Below are 19,740 nucleotides of genomic sequence, written 5' to 3'. Positions count from 1 at the left end.
CTCCATTATTATGCGGCGCTGGCTCAATGGGACCCTTTTATACCGACTGCGCCCCCTCTTCGAAACAACATTTCCTGCTTGTTGTCGTATATGTGAAAAGAAAATGTGCGGAAAGGCTGCGGCTTCTCTATTTTCTGGAGTTGCCAAATAAAATATGTAAAGTTGTACGGCACAGCGCTCTGTTTGAAGTCTTTGTTTTTCCATCAAAAATGCTTTGTGCTCGTGATTGGAAAATGAAGCTTCACGAAGCGCCTGTGTTGTTTTACTTCTCTAGATCAATGATTCCCAAGCTTTTTTCATTGATGTACGCCCTATGAGATACATTTGGTTAAAAAAAAAAAGAGAGACTTAAAACATGCCGTCACCGACTGATGTATTAAACTATAGAACATTTCAACCTTAATTTGTATTGGTCCACAAAAAAAATTAAACATAAAGTGTCCTGTTTTGGATCATAAAAGAATTCTGTGTTAAAAAAAAAAAAAGAGTAATTCATTATTAATAAATGTTTGTCCACAGAAAAATATTCAACTTGTTTCCTTTTTTTGGGATCATAGTAGAAATCTGTTCACAAAAATAAACGACAGGTAACGAGAGGTGGCATGTGACAAGTTGGGTTGAACCATTCTTGTAAAGGGAGAATCTTTGTAAAAGCTTTTTTAAATAATGATATTCAATAACCTACTGCACATAAAATGTGTACTATGAGCTCATATTTTCGTGAAACATTTAATTCATTCAACAATTGTTTTAAAATAATTTTGGGCATGTTTGGGTACCCGTGGATCCATTTGAGAACCACTGCTCGAGATGGTGCTTTGAAAATAAACACTAATGCGGTGCAAATGTATTAAATCTTATCATCTATAATCAAAAAAGTTCTTCATTAAGCTTCATTTGTCCATCACCACTTTGCGCTGGTTTGGGTGTACTTGCCTGAAAAAATATTTCATAAAGGATACATTATTGGAAAAAAAATAGAATGTTCCGGAACCGGAGTATTTATGTTGCGTTAATGGTGTGTAAATGTTTTTTTTTTTTTCCTTGTATTGCAGGGCAGCGAGATCTCGGCGATCCCGGGCAAGTACAGCCAGGCCGAGTCCACCAAGTTCCTGGCCCTGACGGTGGCGTCCATCTTGTGCATCGTGGGCGTGCTGCTGGCTTCTAGCGTGGTGTATTGCCTCCGACACAGGTCGCACCACAAACTCAAGGAGAAACTCACCAATTTGGGAACGGACGCCGGGCAAGATGCCACCGCTGCCTACCAGGTAAGCCCCCAAGGAGATGCATAGTTTTGGGCAATGATCGGGCTGAGTCTATTTTAGAGTTTTCATGGGCCTCGTTGTTACAGTTACTGTTACTGACTGAAGTCAAATTAATTTTAAGGGTAATTGTCACCCATTTACCTAGTGTTGAAATTGGAGACCAGTAAAAACTGTACAAAAGCGGTATTGTAAGAAAAAAAACGCTTGTTCTCAAAATGTTGTAGAGGTTGTAAAAATGTTTCATTTTAGCCAAAAACTTAAAGTCATCATAAGCATTTCGCGGGATGCATTAACTCTTTCAGTGCCAAGTGTTATTGGAAAAGGAAACCTCTACAGGGCCAGTATATTTAGCATTTTCACTCAACTTTCAAGGCCAACAAAATACATAAATATGGGTGCTGCCATATGAAAGATTGACTTCCATACTTCAGTTGGAATTTATGTAGGTAATAGCTGTGTTGTAAGTGTGGAAACACTGCCATCCGATGGTCACAGTTATCACTACAGTGCTCAATTGGCTTAATATTAGATAAGCACTAGTCAAAGGTGTCAGCTCCCCTACATAAAAAAAAGAAGTTATTGTTATTACTATTTTAAAAGACGAGAATTCTCGTCCATGGCACTGAAAGAGTTAAGAGACACGGCTGGCCGGATCTGGCCCCCGGGCCTCGGGTTAGACACCTGTGCTCTATGAACTCAAGTTTTTTTTTACATATATGCGCACATCCTGTCTCGTAGTACTTTGTTATTGTGGCCGAAGAAAATTAAACTGGGCTAAGTCCATTTTTTGTTTTTGCTGAAGAGTGAGTATAAAGTTTATGGAAGCAATAGAAATCTGGCGGCTTTATCAGATGTCAGATGGCAGATGGCAGATGTCCACTCTGCCCCGCCTCCAAATGAGAGCGCGTACGTGCGTGAGAAATCGCGCCCGTGCCTCTTGGCCGCCGTTGCGCTCGTAGCGGAGCCGTTTGCCCTCCTTCTTTCCTTCCATCTCACCATGCTTGCTTCTTCTAATTAGGGTGGCACACGCCGAGCATTCCTTTTGGAAGTTGCCAGGGGATTGCTTGGCACCGCTGCCATGGGGGGGTGGGGGGGGGGGTGTCCTTGATGAGTGGAAGGAGGTCATCGTGGCGTACACATGTGCACGTTGCCATTTGAGCGAAAAAATGACACATTTACAATTGTCCCCAAATTGAATCTTTGAAAATACATGTATTGGTTATTAGGTATCTATAAAGATTTGTTCCTTCCTTCCTTCGTTCCTTCTTCCTTATTCTTGTCTTCTTCCTTACTTCCTTTCCCTCCTTTCTTTCTTCCTTCCTTTTTTTTTCTTGTCTTCTTTTCTTCCTTCCTTCTTTCCCTCATTCCTTCCTTCATTCATACATTCTTTCCTTCCTTCTTTTTCATTCCTTCCTTCATTCCGTCCTTTATTCTTTCATCCCACTTTTCTTTCCTTCGTTCATTCGTTCCTTCATTCCTTCCACTCTTCCTTCTTTATTTCCATTCTTCTTATGTCCCTTCCTTCATTTGTTCCTTCCTTCTTTCATTCCGTTTTCTACTTCCTATGTCCTTCTTTCTTTTATTCATTCCACTTCCTCCTTCCTCTCTTCCTTCATTGCTTCTTTTCCTTTCTTTCATTTGTCCCTTCTTTCCATCCTTCTTTCTGTTTCTGTCCATTTTTCCTTCCTTGGATATTTCTTCCTTCTTTCCGTCATTCCTTCCTTGAGTTGAAAAATGACACGAAACCAAATTCTCTCTTGCATCCCAAATGATATTCAGTATGACACTATCAAATTGTATCTTAAAATATCCGGTTAGCTATTTTTTGGCATTTTTTTCGTATAAGTACACCAAACGGCCTAGAGGAAGAAAGTCGTTTATTTTGTCATGTGGTTTGATCACATTACACTGATTAAAGATGAACATGCCTTTATTGACTGTGAGGATGCTTTGTTGTGATGTTTTGATGTGTTTTGCTATGTGTGGCAAGGTGGAGGGGGTTGGCGCAGAGTGCCTCACAAATGAGTAAAAAGCTGCTTTTGTTTCACATATGATCACTACATTGAGATAAATGTGAATGGTAATGCCCACGCTTGGCTAATTGTAAGCGAATGACTTTGGCAGGAGCTATGCCGCCAGCGCATGGCGGTCAAGCCGCCGGCGGAGCGAGCCGAGCCCGCGTCATCCAGGATCAACAGCGTGTCTTCGCAGTTCAGCGACGGCGGCGGCGCTTCAGCCGTCAGCCCGTCGGCCCGAAGCAGCCTCTCATCCTGGAGCGAGGAGCCCGCGCAGCCCAACATGGACATCTCCACCGGTCACATGATCCTGGTAAGCCGCTATCGTGCTTAGAGGAAGTCTGGACAACTCCTTTTCAAAATGTCAAGGTTTTGTGATATAAAGATACAAACTACTACTCGAACTTGTATTTCAAGGTATTAATACTCATGACAGGAGACGCATTACTGCTGCCCTATATAGGAAAATTGCTATGTTGGGATATAAAGGTTTGTTTTTAAAATAATTCAATATAAAAGTTTTCTACCGGCAGGGTTCAGTGTATCAAAAGTGTTACTGGTGTTAGCTACTGGTATTTGTATTGGTGACTACTCAAAGAATAATACTCATTCTGGTAGCGGTAGCAGTCTGTGGTATTGAACATCTCGAATGAAAATTACATCTCAGAGTTGTTGGGTTTTTTTTTTACTTCCTCTCTGTTTTCTTTTTTTCAAGTGACATGTACAGCAGATAGTGGTGGGAAATGTTTAAAAAAAAATGATACCACAAAAAACTGTTCGATTAGGAATGAGTGGACTTTTTATAAGCAATCTAAATGACTGAATTTTTAATTGGATGAGTGTGTTTGTTAAATTAAGTGTGACCAATGAAAATGGAGTTAAAATGGCCCACGGACATACTAAATCGTTAGTTGTGATTGGGTGCGTGAATGCTTGTTAGTCTCTGTGTGCCCTGCGATTGGCTGGCTACCAGTTCAGGGTGTCCTCCGCCTACTGCCCGAAGCCAGCTGAGATAGGCGCCAGCAAGCCTGTGACCCTTGTGAGGATAAGCGGCTCTAGATAATGGATGGATGGAAAATGGCCCACATCGGGTTCAGACAGAACATGTGATGTGATGTCATGCATATTATGTATGAAATTAATTTAATCTTAGATTGATTTTAGGCCAAGCACGCATCAAATACCTTCAAAATGGTGTGAAAAGTGAAAATTCAACGTGAAATCCTTAAATATATATAAATGAAATCTCTTATGCGAACCAAATGTGTGTTTTACTTATGATTGGAAGCCTTGTTATATTTAAGCAGGCTTGATTCAGATCCGATCCAAATTCCACATTTATTAGCAGTGTAAATGGGACAATATGAAATGCCACCGAAGATGATGTGCGGTGAGGAAAGCCAGCTAATCTTTCTCCTGTTCATCTTCCTCATCCTGTGTTTCATTACGCCCACCACCAGTCCCCCACACCGAGGGACTCCCTCGCCGGCTTTCTGCCAAGCTACGTCGTAATTGCGTGGCATAGTGGCTCAGTTCTGCCACCCACGCTCCTCAAGCCCCCAACACGTCGGATCCGATTGGTTAGATCACACCGACATCGCTTCTCTCTTATGTCGCAGTTTTATAGAAAGCATGATATTCAACAATGGGAATTATATCTTGCTCTTTAAAAGTATATATTTTGCTGCTTTGATTTTTATTTTTTTTTTTACCTGATCCAAACCTCGCTGTTGATACAATTACAAAGGCTATAAAGGTGTATTTAATCCAGATCTGATCCAGATTCTGCACTTGTTGCACTTTACGCCATCAAAAATATAACATGTAAAATGAACAAATGTTAGACACATAAGTGTCAGTGAAATCTAGTTAAAAAAAAAAATCTAGATTTGATCTAGATTACATTTCTGACAATGTAAACGGTCCATGTAAGAAAATTGCAAGTTTATTTATACGACTTTTAATCAGAAAAAAATCTTTGAGGGCTTCAAAGGCTGTTAAGTAAAGATAACCGTACAAAATCTAGAATGATTTTTATAATTTTCCAAAAGATCTGAGATACCTACTAACCAGTGCAAAGGATTTTTGGATTATTTCAGCAACTCCCAAAAATAGAGCAACATCATTTATTTTAATTCTGGCTCATAGGAACGTGTGCCTAAAATGACTGTGAGCTTCCACAAAAAACTTAACAAAAGGCATACAAGGTTTTGCACGGGAGTCACAATTTAACACTAATTTGCTTCATGTTCCAATTAATTTACTTTCGACTTGAAAATACGACTATACTGACCAATTTGAACTGTTAGCAATGCAGTTTTGATTGCTCCCCGCTCACCATGCATACCACCACCCTAACTCGCCAGCAGTGAGAAATAAATGCAGAGTCCCAGGTCCACCTCCAAGACCACCCCCTCCTGCAAAGCCGCCGACTTCCATGTCGTCACTCAGCCGCCGCTTTTTAATTTGAAGCGGCTTTCAGCGTCTTATCTTATGTTAATGTATTACTGGCTCCCCTGTGAACCCTCCTCCCATTCCGTACCCCTCACCCCCACCCCCACATCCTCTCCGCCTGTGTCTTAAGAGGATTAGCGGACTCTCTCTATAAAGCACATTATCTTGTCCTTTGTTGCGGCCCGGGCGAGTGTTGGAGATTATTCTCCATGCAGATTAGCCCCCGCGCTTTATTTTGCGCTTTTGTTTTGTTTGCGCTTTGCCAGCTGCGACGCGATCTGTCGCCGGGTCAAGTATGCCAGACCGGGCGAGCGGTCACCGGGTAGTCGGGCGGTTCAAGAAATTCACGTTTGACAGAGATAAGCTAACGTAGTACAAATATTTGCTTGCTGTACATTAAAAATTATTTTCCCTCAAAAAACAGGTGAAAAACAATGAAATCACTTTGATGTTCAATATTTGAATAAAAAAGATATCATCAGATAAAAAGTACAGTTTCCAGGGGATTTTTTTTACGCCGTGCCCGATTATTCGGGCAATCCATTCTGAAGCTGTCAATGCCAACATTAATTTTTCCATAATTTTTCATATAAATTTTACATATGACAAAAATGTCCTCAGTACTCTATTATTTCAATGTGTTGCACGGTACAATCCATTCTGAGATAAACATGTTTTTTTATTTATTGTTTGTTCATTTTTGTTTTGTTTTACAATCTATTCGTTACCCTTGCTTTTTCTTGGGAAAAGTTACGCCCAGTGAAATGGGTTGGGGAGAATTATTTTATTAATTGCAAACATTTTTAAGAATTTTACCATTAATCGATAATCAGTATTATTAATTTATTTTAAAAAAAAAAGGCATATCAGTTTTGCACTACTGTACTGTTTTGTATTTATTCCCAAAGCTACAGAATTTGCTTTGTTGTGCTTGGTGTTAGGGCTGAAACCTAATATTTAGATAATTGATTTTTTTATTTTGAATCACTATTTGAACTGTTTGAATGCCAAAATACCAAAACGGCTGCAACATTAACACAGTTCACCTTTATTTCTAGCCAACCTCAACCCACATTTTCAAACAGCGACATCGAAATATATTGGAAAAAAATAACTTTACATGCCTTTATTGAAAAACGCCTAATTATTTCAAATTAGTTTGCTCCCATGAAGTACTTTAGAAACAGGAGAACATTTCCTGTTGAGAAGATGAAATTCCAAATGTTTTGATTTGGAACGTTATCATGGCAGCATCCAAGTTGGTATTCCCTACCTTTGATCACGTCTCGTCCAGGTTTTTTTCCAGATGCTCAGAGAACCTTGCTGGCGCATTATTGCGTGTAAGCCCCTCCTCTCTCTAAGGGGATTATTGCATGTTCGGACGACACATGGTGATCTCAGCACCGCCTGATTGGATTGCGGTAATCCCTTTTACTCCGGCATTAGAGTGAGTGTGAGCGGTTGTTGAATTGAGTTTTAGGGGTAGGTGAGGAGGGGGTAATCATATGTTGGTAGATTGCGCAAATCTACCGTGTTAGATTGTGAGGCGTAGTCTCCGATGGGTTTTATCAGGAGCGGGGAGGGACCAAAAACGAGTCCCGACGTTTTTCGTAATGAAATTCAGAACGATCAGATGGCCTCACCAAAAAGTCGTGATTGTCGCGATGGATTGGCGCTCGCAAACTCGTAGTCGAGCTCGGTAATAACTTCCTGTTCTGCTCCTTCTTCTTGGCGAGCTGACTGTGCTTGTGCTTGACTGCCTTCATACTGGTTAAAATTTGAACATCTAACATCGACTTGATTGTAGTGATAGGGTATTTTCTCAGATCATACAGTCCTAGTGCTTTTTAGGACGTTCTTTCCTTCATTTTGGGACGCTCCATGTGCTAATACTGCCTTTACCTCATTCAATCCCAAAGACATCTTTACGTATCTTTCAAGAATCTTATCCATTCAATCTCAGGTACATTATTTATTTAGTAAATTGTGAGACCCTAATATTTGAAAATAAATGTGTAAATAACTACCTGGGTTTGAGTGTCTGGACAGTAAAAACAAACGACTACTTTTGGGGGATTTAATGAGCTAATAAAAGCCCGTTCACTACAAGATAGCATCAGCCATTCAGCCACCAGGTGGTACACCAACCGATACAGCCGTGTGTCATGGCGGTCTTTGCATACGTTTATTTTTTTTTCTGTGACACTGTGTGCGGAGCTTCAATTCAGATTTTTTTAACTCACTTATTTTTAACTTGATCGACCGGATTTGGTCAACTTTTTCTCCAGCCTTAATTTTGTAGTATCTCTAAGTGTATTTGATTCAGGACCTCCAGAAGATAAATCGTGTTGCATCATCTGTCACAATGCACATCCATGTAAAACTCATTCAACCTTTTGCATTATTGGAATCCATTTGAAGATTTCTTCCTATCTTCCATTTTGAAAGTCCCGGGTTCCTGGCAAGCATCGTTTGTAGTAAAATCCTAATGTCGTCCCTTCTCCTTTCCCCGCAGTCGTACATGGAGGACCACCTGAAAAACAAGAACCGCTTGGAGAAGGAGTGGGAGGCGCTGTGTGCCTACCAGGCCGAGCCCAATGCCTGCACGGTGGGCCTGAAGGATGCCAACGTCAAGAAGAACCGATCGCTCGCCGTGGTGGCCTGCAAGTCTTTTTTGATTTTATTTTTTTTACATTAGGTGTATTAGTAGCGGAATCAAGTCTATATTTGACAAGAAAAGGCAGCATATAGAAGATATATATATATATATATATATATATATATATCTCTGAGGGTTAGGTTACGTCTTTTTTGTACGACTATTCCCATTACATCATATCTACCTCCATAAAATATATTTTTTAAACGTAACATTATTCATAAAAAAACGAATAGACAGTTTTATATTTCCTTAGGTGTTTGGTGGTCCAAAATGTCTCCCTTTTAAGGCGTCTCTCCTGTTAATGGTACCGGTAGGTCACATAAACGCAAAACTGCTGAAGAGTCTTAAAAAAGACTTCTATTCAAACCTCTGCTATGACCTCATCAATGACTTATAACATGGTGAGAAATGAGGAGACCATTAAAAAAAAATGTTCTGTCCCGTTGTGTCTGGCGGGCTTAATGAAAGGCTGCATGCCTGACCCGTCGCCAGTTCATCACCAATCATTTCAACTTTGTAATATAAAAGCGCCCGAGGCGCGCCAGAGAAAATGTCAAGAATTGTTTGGCCAAAGACATACGCAAAAGGTCACAAACACGAGTTAGGCCGGAGTTTTGAAGTTTTTCATTGTGGTTCTCCAAATGATTCAGCCATTCATCCATTTTTTTTAGCTGCTCATCAGTAAATCACTTCCTTCAAATATCATCATGATAAACACGATAAATCAGTCTTTTTTTTATCAAGGGAGAAAAAAAAGGCTTTTAAAAATATGACAGGAAAAAGAGTTATTAGGAAAAATGTCAGACTGTATAATCTTATAAAAATATGTACAGTAAGTTGTAATTTATATATATATATATATATATATATATATATATATATATATATATATATATATATATATATATATATATATATATATATATATATATATATATATATACATATATATACATATATATATACATATGTACAGTAATTATTTTGTAGTTTTTCTTTTTCAGTATATTTGAAAATAATTTTCTATAAATATTCTTAGAAAACAATGACAAAAATGTGAGGTGTGGCAGGGTAAAATTATGTCATATTTTGATATCAACTCATTCACCACCTGCCCTGTAAAACAGATGTTTGACATCTATAGTTGTCAATGGCAGTGGATGAGTTAATCATAGTATGATTATTGAAAAAAAAAATATATATCTGAAGCCAACACAAGTCCAATCAAATATTTTCATTTAACAGCAATAAGTCTTGCGATGGAGATTACCAAAGCAAATATCTTTTTAATGAATCCTTCATCATTTGATGTATATTTCTTATTGTGTTTAGATGAAGCATGAAAAATGCACACTTTGGCTAGGGAAAAATGTGATGAATTATGGAAGGAAAAAGTCATCACGTTATTTTTCTTTCAGATGATCATTCCCGCATAACATTGCGAGTGGAGAACAGCCAAGGAAACTCAGACTACATCAACGCCAGCCCCATCGTAAGCGCGCGCGCACACACACACACACACACACACACACACACACACACACACACGCGCGCACACGCACACCTACGGTCTTCTGTCCGAGCCGGTGATGGAGCGTCCCGCTTGGTGAATATTCATGCTGAGGACCGCCGGCCAGTGTCGGGCCGAACAACAAAAATGGATCCACCTTCTGGGGAAAGGCTTGTTTTTCACCTTGGCCCATGCTAATTGTTATTCCTTTGTTTACTTTTTTACACTGCTGACTGAGGGTTTTTTTTTTTTCTCTCTTGAAAAGGAGTGAGTTGGGATTTATGGGGCCTTGTTTGGCCCTCCAGGCAGAACAACAACACTGAATCCACAACGTCGTTTGTGGCTTTTTTGTTTGTTGGAATCAATCTGTCGAACAGGCAGAAAAAGATGCCTTCTATTACCTTGGAACATGCTCAAATGTTTTTCCGTCCAGAGCTTGCTGATGCGGAGTGAGCCTTACATGAGGTTCATGTTGGATTTTGAGCTCCTCCTAAAAAAAGTGTGTGTGTGCGTGTGTGTGTGTGTGTGAATTACTTCAGGTATTTATGTACTAAAAGAGTCAATTACTTTATTCATTCACATAATTGGATACTTTAGTTGGTATTTAAGTACTAAAATAATATGCACTTACAATAATTAACTATTTAGTAAGCAATTATTTACCTAAGACTGAATTGTTATGAATCCAGAAATAATCTAATAAATCTTATTAATCTTGTTTTGCGGTTTCCACAGATGGATCATGACCCCCGCAACCCGGCCTACATCGCCTCGCAGGGCCCGCTCCCGTCCACCGTAGCCGACTTCTGGCAGGTAAAAGCTCAGTCCAATCACAAGTACGGCTATCAATCTTCAGTCGTTTTAAAATAAATGGATTATGGAAAGTCTTTAATGAATCTACAAAGATTGAAAGTGACTTGAAGCTAGTGGATATTAACTACTCATTATTTATCTTTTATACATGTGAATTTTTCAACAAAACTTGCATCTGCTAACCGCGTAGCATTAGCATACTAGTGATTACCAGGGTCAACAAACATGAACTGCAGTATTATTTAATTTACACATACATACTATTTAATCACATCGCAAATGTAATAATGTTCTTTGAAAAACTTGCAGAAAATACTTCAACAATATTCCATAAGGCCAGTAGTTAGACTAGTGTTTGAGCTACCATGTCAAGACAGTCTTTGCATACATTTTTTTTTTTTGCAGTACTGCTGCGGTATCGTTGCAATCATTGAACATTATTTTTGTCGTTCTTTTTTTAATTGAAAGCGATCCCAAACTTGTGACATTCTGTTTTTTTTTCGCCGCCATTGCAACACTGCATACGTCTACAAGAAAGTTTCTTGTTGAAAAAGGGTCTCAAACATTGTTTGGGATGACATTGCAGAGCTTCGAGGTGGCTATTTTTAGTTAACCTATTTTTAGTCTACCCGCCCAACTTGGTCGACTTTTTTCCCCCTGCCCTAATTGCAATTGTGCAAACTTCCATATCACCCCCTGATGAAGTTGTTTTTTTCCAGATGGTTTGGGAAAACGGCTGCGTGGTAATTGTCATGCTGACACCGCTGGTGGAAAACGGTGTGAAACAGTGCTACCACTACTGGCCTGATGAGGGCTCTAATCTGTACCACATCTATGAGGTTTGTGCAAAACTCTCTGGACCATGTATTGTCTAGGTCCTAGGACTTTTTGGGTCTTGCGTCCAAGCTGGTGATTGCGTTCGTACGTGGCAGGTCAACCTGGTGTCGGAGCACATCTGGTGCGACGACTTCCTGGTGAGAAGCTTCTACCTGAAGAACATGCAGACAAACGAGACACGCACCGTCACCCAGTTCCATTTTCTCACCTGGCTTAACCACGCCGTGCCCGAGACCAGTCGCACCCTCCTGGACTTCCGTAGGTAAGGGGAAACAAAATAATTAGGACTTTTTGTGTTTTCCCAGATGGATTCTTGAGATGTTTTTTTTTTTTTTTCTGGGACTACACATAATTGTCATTGGTACCAAATTTCATACTTCTACGTTCAACTAGCGCTCCTCAAAGGGCTTCTTCAAACCAAAATGGTAGAGTTTCTGTGTCTTTTCTGCGACAGCTTCCTGAGAAGTTTTTTGAGGGTCCACCCATGTTGGACACCCATTTTGGGATGCCAAACTGGCTTTGGGGGTTGAATTTTTCTCTTTAGTTGACTTGGCCCTCCTTATCGTCGGAGGTGATATCATAGGAGACGAAATGGTCAGCATGGTTACCATGGAAACAAGCTTTTACCCGCCACCCCCAAGCATGCCCTCCCTTTACCAGCTAACTAGCGGTTGCCAGTGTCATTTTTGTGATGTTGCAGCTAGTAATATGAGCCCAGTTGCATAGTCACAAAAGTGATCATTGGAGACTGTGATTCTGCAACTCAGGGGGCCACATGGACCCCCAAACCTCACCAATCCCTTAAACCCCCCCCCCCACTCCAAACCCCCAAACTAACCCCCCCAACATTCCCTTCCCCTTTCCACTATTTTCTTCCTTGCTGTGCTCGTTGACCCAAGATGACCGCTGTCCTTATTTTTGCTTACTTATGCTTGCCCTACCTTCCTCTCCCACGCCTGCACGGTCACCCTAGCCCCTTTCACGCTGTCTGTCAAAAGACAGATCATTCACAGTCTTTTTACCGGATTTCCGGAATTGGGGGTCCGACCCAATATTTGGTCAGTTTCCCAGTTAATATCAGAAGCAGATCGACGGCTGTGTGAAAGGGGATACGGTCAAAAGCTATAATAAAGTGGGTGTGAATTTAACACGGTCACTTCACCTTCCCTGTTGTGTCCAAACAATTGTTACTATACGTCACGAGACTCAAACGATGGAATTTTGTGTCAGTCCGTGAAAGCACACAATATTCTGCTTTATTGGTTTCTGTGTACAATGCAAATGAGGTTAAATAATGATTGAAGTTTGTGCGAAATGTACAGACCTGGAAGGGTGGGGGGGTTAATAGATACATTTCCCACTTTTAGAAGGAGCAGCATGAGATTCGTAGCTCAGGTGGGACGGCACCTGCATGAATAAGTTTATCAGGAATCCAGAATTTGGGTGTCAAGTTTGACAACCATCTTGCACTTGCCTCATGTGGAAAGGTAAAGTCACTGTGCAGTGTGAAAGGTACAACACAGAATGGGGTAGTGCCTGCAGGGACGAATTGTTGTTAAAGGGGGTATAGGGGTATACATTTTAACATAAAAATTGACTATGCCACTTTTGCTGCTGGTTGATTTTTCCCATTTATCTGTGTGAAAGGCACTGGATGGTTGGGTTGACATGCTGCCTTCGGAGGTAGTATTCAAGGCGAAATTTAAATCCCTGTAAGGCGAGACACTCACTCTTGTGTGAAAGGCTCATGTAGTTAAGGCTTAGGCTACTGATACGCCACTATTGCAGGTCGCAGGTTCTCCTCTGTTGACTATTTGTTCTCCTCCAAGTCACAAGGCTTAGCGGGGTGTAAGCGTACCCTTCTGCGCTCCCATTCCTTCCCGTCGGCTGTTTCCATGGCAACGTGACTTTTGACTGCGGTAATCTCTGACTCGGGGTGTGTGGGTGGAGAGTCAAAACCCTTTTGCTTCACCCCCATCATTCAACCCCCTACTTTCACGCAGCCATTTTCCGTGCGAAATTCAGATCGTTAGATGACGTTCGCATTTTGTGTCATTTAAACTTCCTACTTCTGCCCTGGCTTTCTGCTATCCCCTTTCACACAACTGCTGGCTCCACTGTCAAAATGATGCATTTGTGTCGTTTAAACTTCTTACTTCCGCCCTGGCTTTCTTCTATCCCCTTTCACACAACTGCTGGCTCCACTGTCAAAATGATGCATGAGGTGTTAAGGTAGAGCCAGCATTTGTCAATACCTTTCACACAGTACAGCAACCCAGGGAAAAGCTAGCCTCGTTTGACAGTTTGAAAGCGGCTATCAACATGCACATTGCCGTGTCCGTTGCGCATGTGAGAAATGGTATCAAGTGTGAAACTTTACCCTCTAGCTTCACCTTCTACACTAGAAATTTGCGAGTTCAACCCTCCATTCCGTGTTGGTACTATTCATACAGATCATTGACGTTGATGGTTAGTGTGAAAGGGGCTGGTCTGTAATGGCCCACATCCAGTCAGTCTTAGATGATCAGCTTGACATTTTTCTGTTTCCGGGCCTTCCTTTCTGCGGCAAATTTTCCGCGACGATACTTTTCACACAGAGTGGGGTGGAAAAAAAAACAAAACACCTTTGACTGACAGCGTGAAAGGGGCTAGCTTCTCTCATTGGGGGCCCACATACTAAAAAGAGCTGTTTCATATTAGAACCGCGGCAGAATGCGATTCCAAGTCACATGCTTCCAAAGACGCCGTCGTTGAGCGCCCCCTTGTGCTGTTATTGTCTTTTGCAGGAAGGTGAACAAGTGTTACCGCGGACGTGCCTGTCCTATCATCGTGCACTGCAGGCAAGTAGGAACAGCGCGACTTTTGCTAGCACGTTGCTTCATTTCTCACAGACACAGATCAAACTTTAATAGTAGTAGTAACTAGTGCAGTGGAAATGTATTCAATTTCCCCTGCTCCTTTGCACCAAGAGCGCCACCCAGAGAAGTCAAAATACACCACAAAGGCTTCATGAAGCTTCGTCTGTCCATCATTTGTTATAAATTGAACAAGAACTAACAAAATAACTCAAATTATTTTTTTGCGCGAGATGCACACAGCTAACTGTTATCAGGTTATTTCTCATTGAAGGACAATATACAAACATTGATTCGGGCACGTACTTGTGCGTGAAGGTTTCCGAAATGATCGGTTTCCTCTTTCCGCCTGTGCAGCGACGGCGCCAGCCGAAGCGGCACCTACATCCTCATCGATATGGTCCTCAACCGGATGGCCAAAGGTGGGTCTTACATTTTTTTTCCAAGCACTTGCATTGTCTAAAAAAGCGAATGTTATTGGTCCAAACTTAAGAACAAGCAATTGTCTCATTTATGCTACTTTGCAGTGTGAAAAAGACTAAATAAATCTTTAAATGCCTGCCATTGCTATTACTTATCCCTTGTCCATAATTTAGTCCCATTCTTTGATCTTTACAATCAAAAGCATTTCACATCAAAGGGAAAGTATAGAAAAAGAGAGAGAGGGAGCTGAAATTTCACTCAGATGGTGGCAACATGTCAAAGTTCAACATAGCACTTATTTTTCACTTTTCCATTACTGGCTAAAATGTTCCTATCTTGATAGGTACCCCACATTATTTAGACATTTACAGTTATTAATGTTTTATGCATTGACTTTTTTTCTGACTGAATTTGTAATGTCCAACTGTGTTTGAATTCACCACATCACTGAATAGTTAATGGCTAGCATTAACGCCAGAGACTTTTTCCAAATCATACAACAAAAGTGTAGAATAAAGCAATTAAAAACACATTTTTAAATTGGAAAAAAACTACAAAATAGAAAACGTATGCGAATAAAGAATGTCGGCGAAATAGGGCCGAGGATTTTTTTTTTTCCCGTACGTTCCTTTAAGACGCCCCCCCAATCACCCCCCCGCACCCCAGCCCTTCCACGAGGAATAAAAACCCATCAAGTAGCGGCGAGCTTTTCATCACACTTTCATTTCATTTCGCCATCTTTTTATTTTCCAGACACTAACCTCGGAACCCCTCCCGAGGGGGCGTAGGTCCCCTCCGAAAGACTCTCACCCTCCCCGCCCACTTTAGTCCTCTCCCCATTCCATCCAAGCAGATTTTATTTCAAGCAATGAAAAGGAGTACTTCATTTTGCTCGCCAAAAAAAAAAAAAAAAAATCCACTTGAGTTGTCATTTTCACCATTGTCATCTTTTTATTACGCTTACTTCATTCTTGTGCATTTATGGTGGAACGGGGGGAAACTTAGATGAACTAACATGGAAAAAAAAATCAGTAATTTGATTTGATCAGAAAACGTTTCCTTTGATCCATTCTTCAACTTTCCATTGACGATGAACGGAACAAATATTTTATGATACGAATGAAGGTGTGTAAACGATGTTTTGTTTTTTTTTCCTGCATGTGCGCAGGCGCCAAGGAGATGGACATGGCCGCCACGCTGGAGCACCTGAGAGACCAACGTCCCGGCATGGTGCACACCAAGGTTAGAAAGTCATGCGCACGTCACGTCACGTAACACGCAGGTCACTTCACTCATGCAGACCTGGAGTGATAATGGAGAAATCCTGGCCATTTCCCGCTGGGCCCACTGCTGTTTGGGACCCAGAGGGGATAAACCACAGCTCACTTCAAACGTGACATTTTATTTATTTTTGTTGCTTGTGTGTTGTTATTGCACAGGATCAGTTTGCGTTTGCCTTGACAACGGTGGCCGAAGAAGTCAACGCCATCCTCAAAGCGCTTCCTCAGTAAGAAGAAGTGGAGCTTCCTTTTCCTCGTCCGACGTGCGTCCTTTCTTCTTTCGTTTATCCGTCTATGTTTTGGCCACGTGGTGAGTGACCTCCCCCAAGGCACAATTGGAGGGTTTTGAATTGAATGGCCCACACGTTTTGCGTCTATGTATTTGGAGCCAAAACTTGAGTTTGCGTTTGACAAATGAGACAAAAATGCAAAGGCAAAATGATTTACTATAGATGGCAGCTCAAAGATGCTCACTTGCATGCTAACCGACGCCACGTTGTGATGTCACTCATCAACCACGCCCCTTAAAGGCACACATCCAACATATCATTTCAGTAATTTCCTTTTTTTTTTTTAAATTCAGTGCATTTTGACCTTATTAAAAACACAAACCAAAAAATGTGACATAGTGTTATATACAGTATATACGTGCATGTGTGTGTGTGTGTGTGTGCGCATATTATTTAATAGACATTTGGTTTTTTTTTTTCAAATATTGTTATTACCTGCCTTTTTTTCAGGTTAAAAATGTATTTATAAAAACATATTAAAATAGTATATAAATATAAAATCTCATAAATATAACAAAGAAATTACTAGTGATCTCTCTTATGTTGTATCATTGGAATTTATTTTTACGGTACAACTTAATATTTTTTAAAATACTGTATTGTTTTTAATGTGTATTATTTTCCCCCACACATTTTTTTTTAATTTTATTTCCATTTTCAATTATTTAAAATGATATTTGTTGGTCACTTAGACTTTATTCCTTTACTTTCCATTTCAAAATATTTGCATGAAAAATAGGTCTGGCAAAAGTAGTCATTTGGCACCCTCCATGGCATCATGCTCCCAAGAAAATTTGCAAAATTGCACCCATTATTTTCTTATTTCCATTTTTATGCATACTACGATATAAAAAGTAGATATGACTTTGAATGTGTGTGGCTTTAAGAGGCGTGGCCTGGCTCAGTGAGTGACATAGGATCGGGAAAGGAAAGTATCAAATTTGCTTTTATGAGCTCATCATCAACAATCGTTGCCAAATAAAGAATATCTCCGAGATAAGATATTGTTTCTCATTTTAAAACGTGTGCAAATCAAGGTAGCCCTGTGGGATGTTTTCATGTGTATTCGGAACAGGAAATGATGTTGTATGTAGCATTTTTGGTTGACTTGTTCATGCTCAGTAGCAGACATTTTTTTTTTTCTATTTATTGTATTAGTTTTTGGTATTCATGAATTAGTTGTGCTTTCAATGGGTCGTCTTAACTTCCAAACACATGACGTTTTTGCTACGATAGTTGTGCAAAAATCAATGTGGTAGCCGTGTAAGCGACAATATCGGTTGTCAGCATGATTTATATATATATATATATATATTTTTTGGGGGTGTGTAAAGTGAAGATAAAAATTAGGGCCAGATCGATTAATCGGATGGCTTGCTCAATCGGCTGGTTTTCAATTATTATTATTCAGATGTAGTGCCTGCAGTTCATAACTGTCCTTGCAAGGGTCCAAAGACCAAAAACAATTATATATTTTTTAAATACTATGCCAATTAAATAACATGCAAATGAATCGGAATTCTGTTCAGCCAAACACGAGAATCGGTCGGGCCCTAATCAGAATGCGTTCTGAGTTGATTTTCAACAAGAGAAAAATCCTTTCTCCTTTGTGGTATTCCTGCAGTAGTTTGCTGTGTTAGCCACGTGATTGCTGACTTGACCGCTTTCTTGTGCATGGCAAACGCTCAAACGCACCACGGGACAAATCCAGCACACCTTTATTCTCTGTCATCGGGATTCAAGGAGAGTTATTTCATCGATTCCGTGTTTTTGTGCTACAACTGGTACACACACGCACACAAGCTGCATCAGCACATTGTACAGGAAAAAAAATGGAAGCTATTTTGTTCTATTGGTGTCAATAAAGTTGTAATGTCGATGTACGACGTGGGGGACTTTTATTGAGACAAAAATGCGTGTGCATAAAAGTGCATAAAAGTCTGGATATTAGTTCCATGGCCATTTTTAAAATTATTATTCCACTGCATCAATGCCTACAAAGTACATATGTAAATTTCAATTTTGGATAGAATTTGTAAAAGTGTATTCATTTTAATGGTGAAATCGCTTAACATTATTTTGGCACTTTAAACATCCATTTAAAAGAAAAGAGTTTAATAGAAAATACATGTACATTTTTTGTTAAATTAGCTAATATATATATATTACATTTATTTAAACAATATTTTATTGCATTATAGAGAATTATTTGTTGTATGTCTCGTAAAGATATACATTTTTTACAACAAAACAATTAAAATATGTGTTAATTATTAAATTATCTAATATATATTACATTTATTTCACTAATTTGAGTTATATTGCGTTATAGAGAATTATTTGTTGTATATGTCTTGTACATGTTAGCATTTTTTACAGCAAAACCATGAGCTGATTAATAGATAAATTAACTTCAAAATAACTATTACAAATAATTCAACTAACATGTGAAAATGCAATTACTGTTGCATAAATTCATTCATTCTTTAAGCACCTAAACCATGAGATAAATCAATGTTAAATCACAAACATTTTCAATTATTTTAGAGGTACGGTGTCAAATATGTGGCCCGCGGGGCGGTTCTGGCCCACGATCAGGTTTAAGCCGGCCCGCGAGAAGACGTCGTGAAGGAAAAACTTGAAATGTTTTATGATTAATAGTGATGTTGTACTATTTTGGACAGTATTAAAAAAGAAAAAGTCAATCATTTTTTAACCTATTTTGGATTATTTTTCACCCAACTGTGTGTGTTTTACAAACGTTGCCAATTTAGCCAATCTCTGACGTCACCCACGTAGAATCGGCGATGCCTTAGCAACGTGATCTCTTTTGCGCCGGAGAAAACGGGGCGTCCGCCACCGCCGACTGTGTCCCTCTCCCGATCCCGCTCATCAGCAATTCAGTGGAGCGGGCCGGCATCCATAATGCATTGCGCGTCTCCAAGCAACAGCGGCCGGTCGGCCTCTTAGCAACGGTATCTTAGCAACAGCCACAAACACTTTGGCGACTTCCTTACGCCGTCCAATCGCGGAGCGGCGTCGCCGATCGTCTTGATGAGGCTGGCTCAAATTTGGACCGTCCATCGACCACCGATGATGTCATCATCTAAATGCGTGAAGCCGCAGTGATCTCAGGCGCCACATTGGACACAAACAGGAATCATCGTGAACCCGGCAGGCTCAAATTCCATCCATAATGTTGCTGTAACACCCCCCCCACCCATCCATCCCTCCCCATCACACATTTGCATTTATATTGAATTAGAAGGCACCCAGACGGATTCTAATGGGAGATTACGGGCCCGCTGCACTGCCATTACGTTGAGAAATTACAAC

The 19,740-nt window shown here is 40.2% G+C and overlaps 1 protein-coding gene across 2 annotated transcripts in view; it reads left to right on the top strand.

Annotated features, from left to right (window-relative positions):
* slco5a1b (solute carrier organic anion transporter family member 5A1b) overlaps positions 1-18,287 on the top strand; it is a 47,048-nt gene extending 28,761 nt beyond the window's left edge. For both annotated transcript variants that reach the window (XM_088428737.1, XM_088428738.1), the window contains exons 12-22: positions 1,056-1,268; positions 3,390-3,593; positions 8,250-8,397; positions 9,815-9,888; positions 10,642-10,719; positions 11,439-11,558; positions 11,652-11,818; positions 14,343-14,396; positions 14,769-14,833; positions 16,003-16,076; positions 16,274-18,287. In XM_088428737.1, coding sequence (XP_088284863.1) covers positions 1,056-1,268; positions 3,390-3,593; positions 8,250-8,397; positions 9,815-9,888; positions 10,642-10,719; positions 11,439-11,558; positions 11,652-11,818; positions 14,343-14,396; positions 14,769-14,833; positions 16,003-16,076; positions 16,274-16,345 — 1,269 coding nt within the window. In that variant the 3' untranslated portion in view covers positions 16,346-18,287. The remainder of the gene's footprint in view (positions 1-1,055; positions 1,269-3,389; positions 3,594-8,249; positions 8,398-9,814; positions 9,889-10,641; positions 10,720-11,438; positions 11,559-11,651; positions 11,819-14,342; positions 14,397-14,768; positions 14,834-16,002; positions 16,077-16,273) is intronic.
* Positions 18,288-19,740: the final 1,453 nt, after the last annotated feature.

The sequence above is a fragment of the Hippichthys cyanospilos genome, chromosome 12 (assembly GCF_059441005.1).
Source record: "Hippichthys cyanospilos isolate Australia breed blue-spotted pipefish chromosome 12, RoL_Hcya_1.0, whole genome shotgun sequence".
In the NCBI taxonomy this organism is placed as follows: domain Eukaryota; kingdom Metazoa; phylum Chordata; class Actinopteri; order Syngnathiformes; family Syngnathidae; genus Hippichthys; species Hippichthys cyanospilos.
Note: the sequence above shows the minus strand (reverse complement) of the source record. Positions and strands in the feature narration are given on the sequence as shown.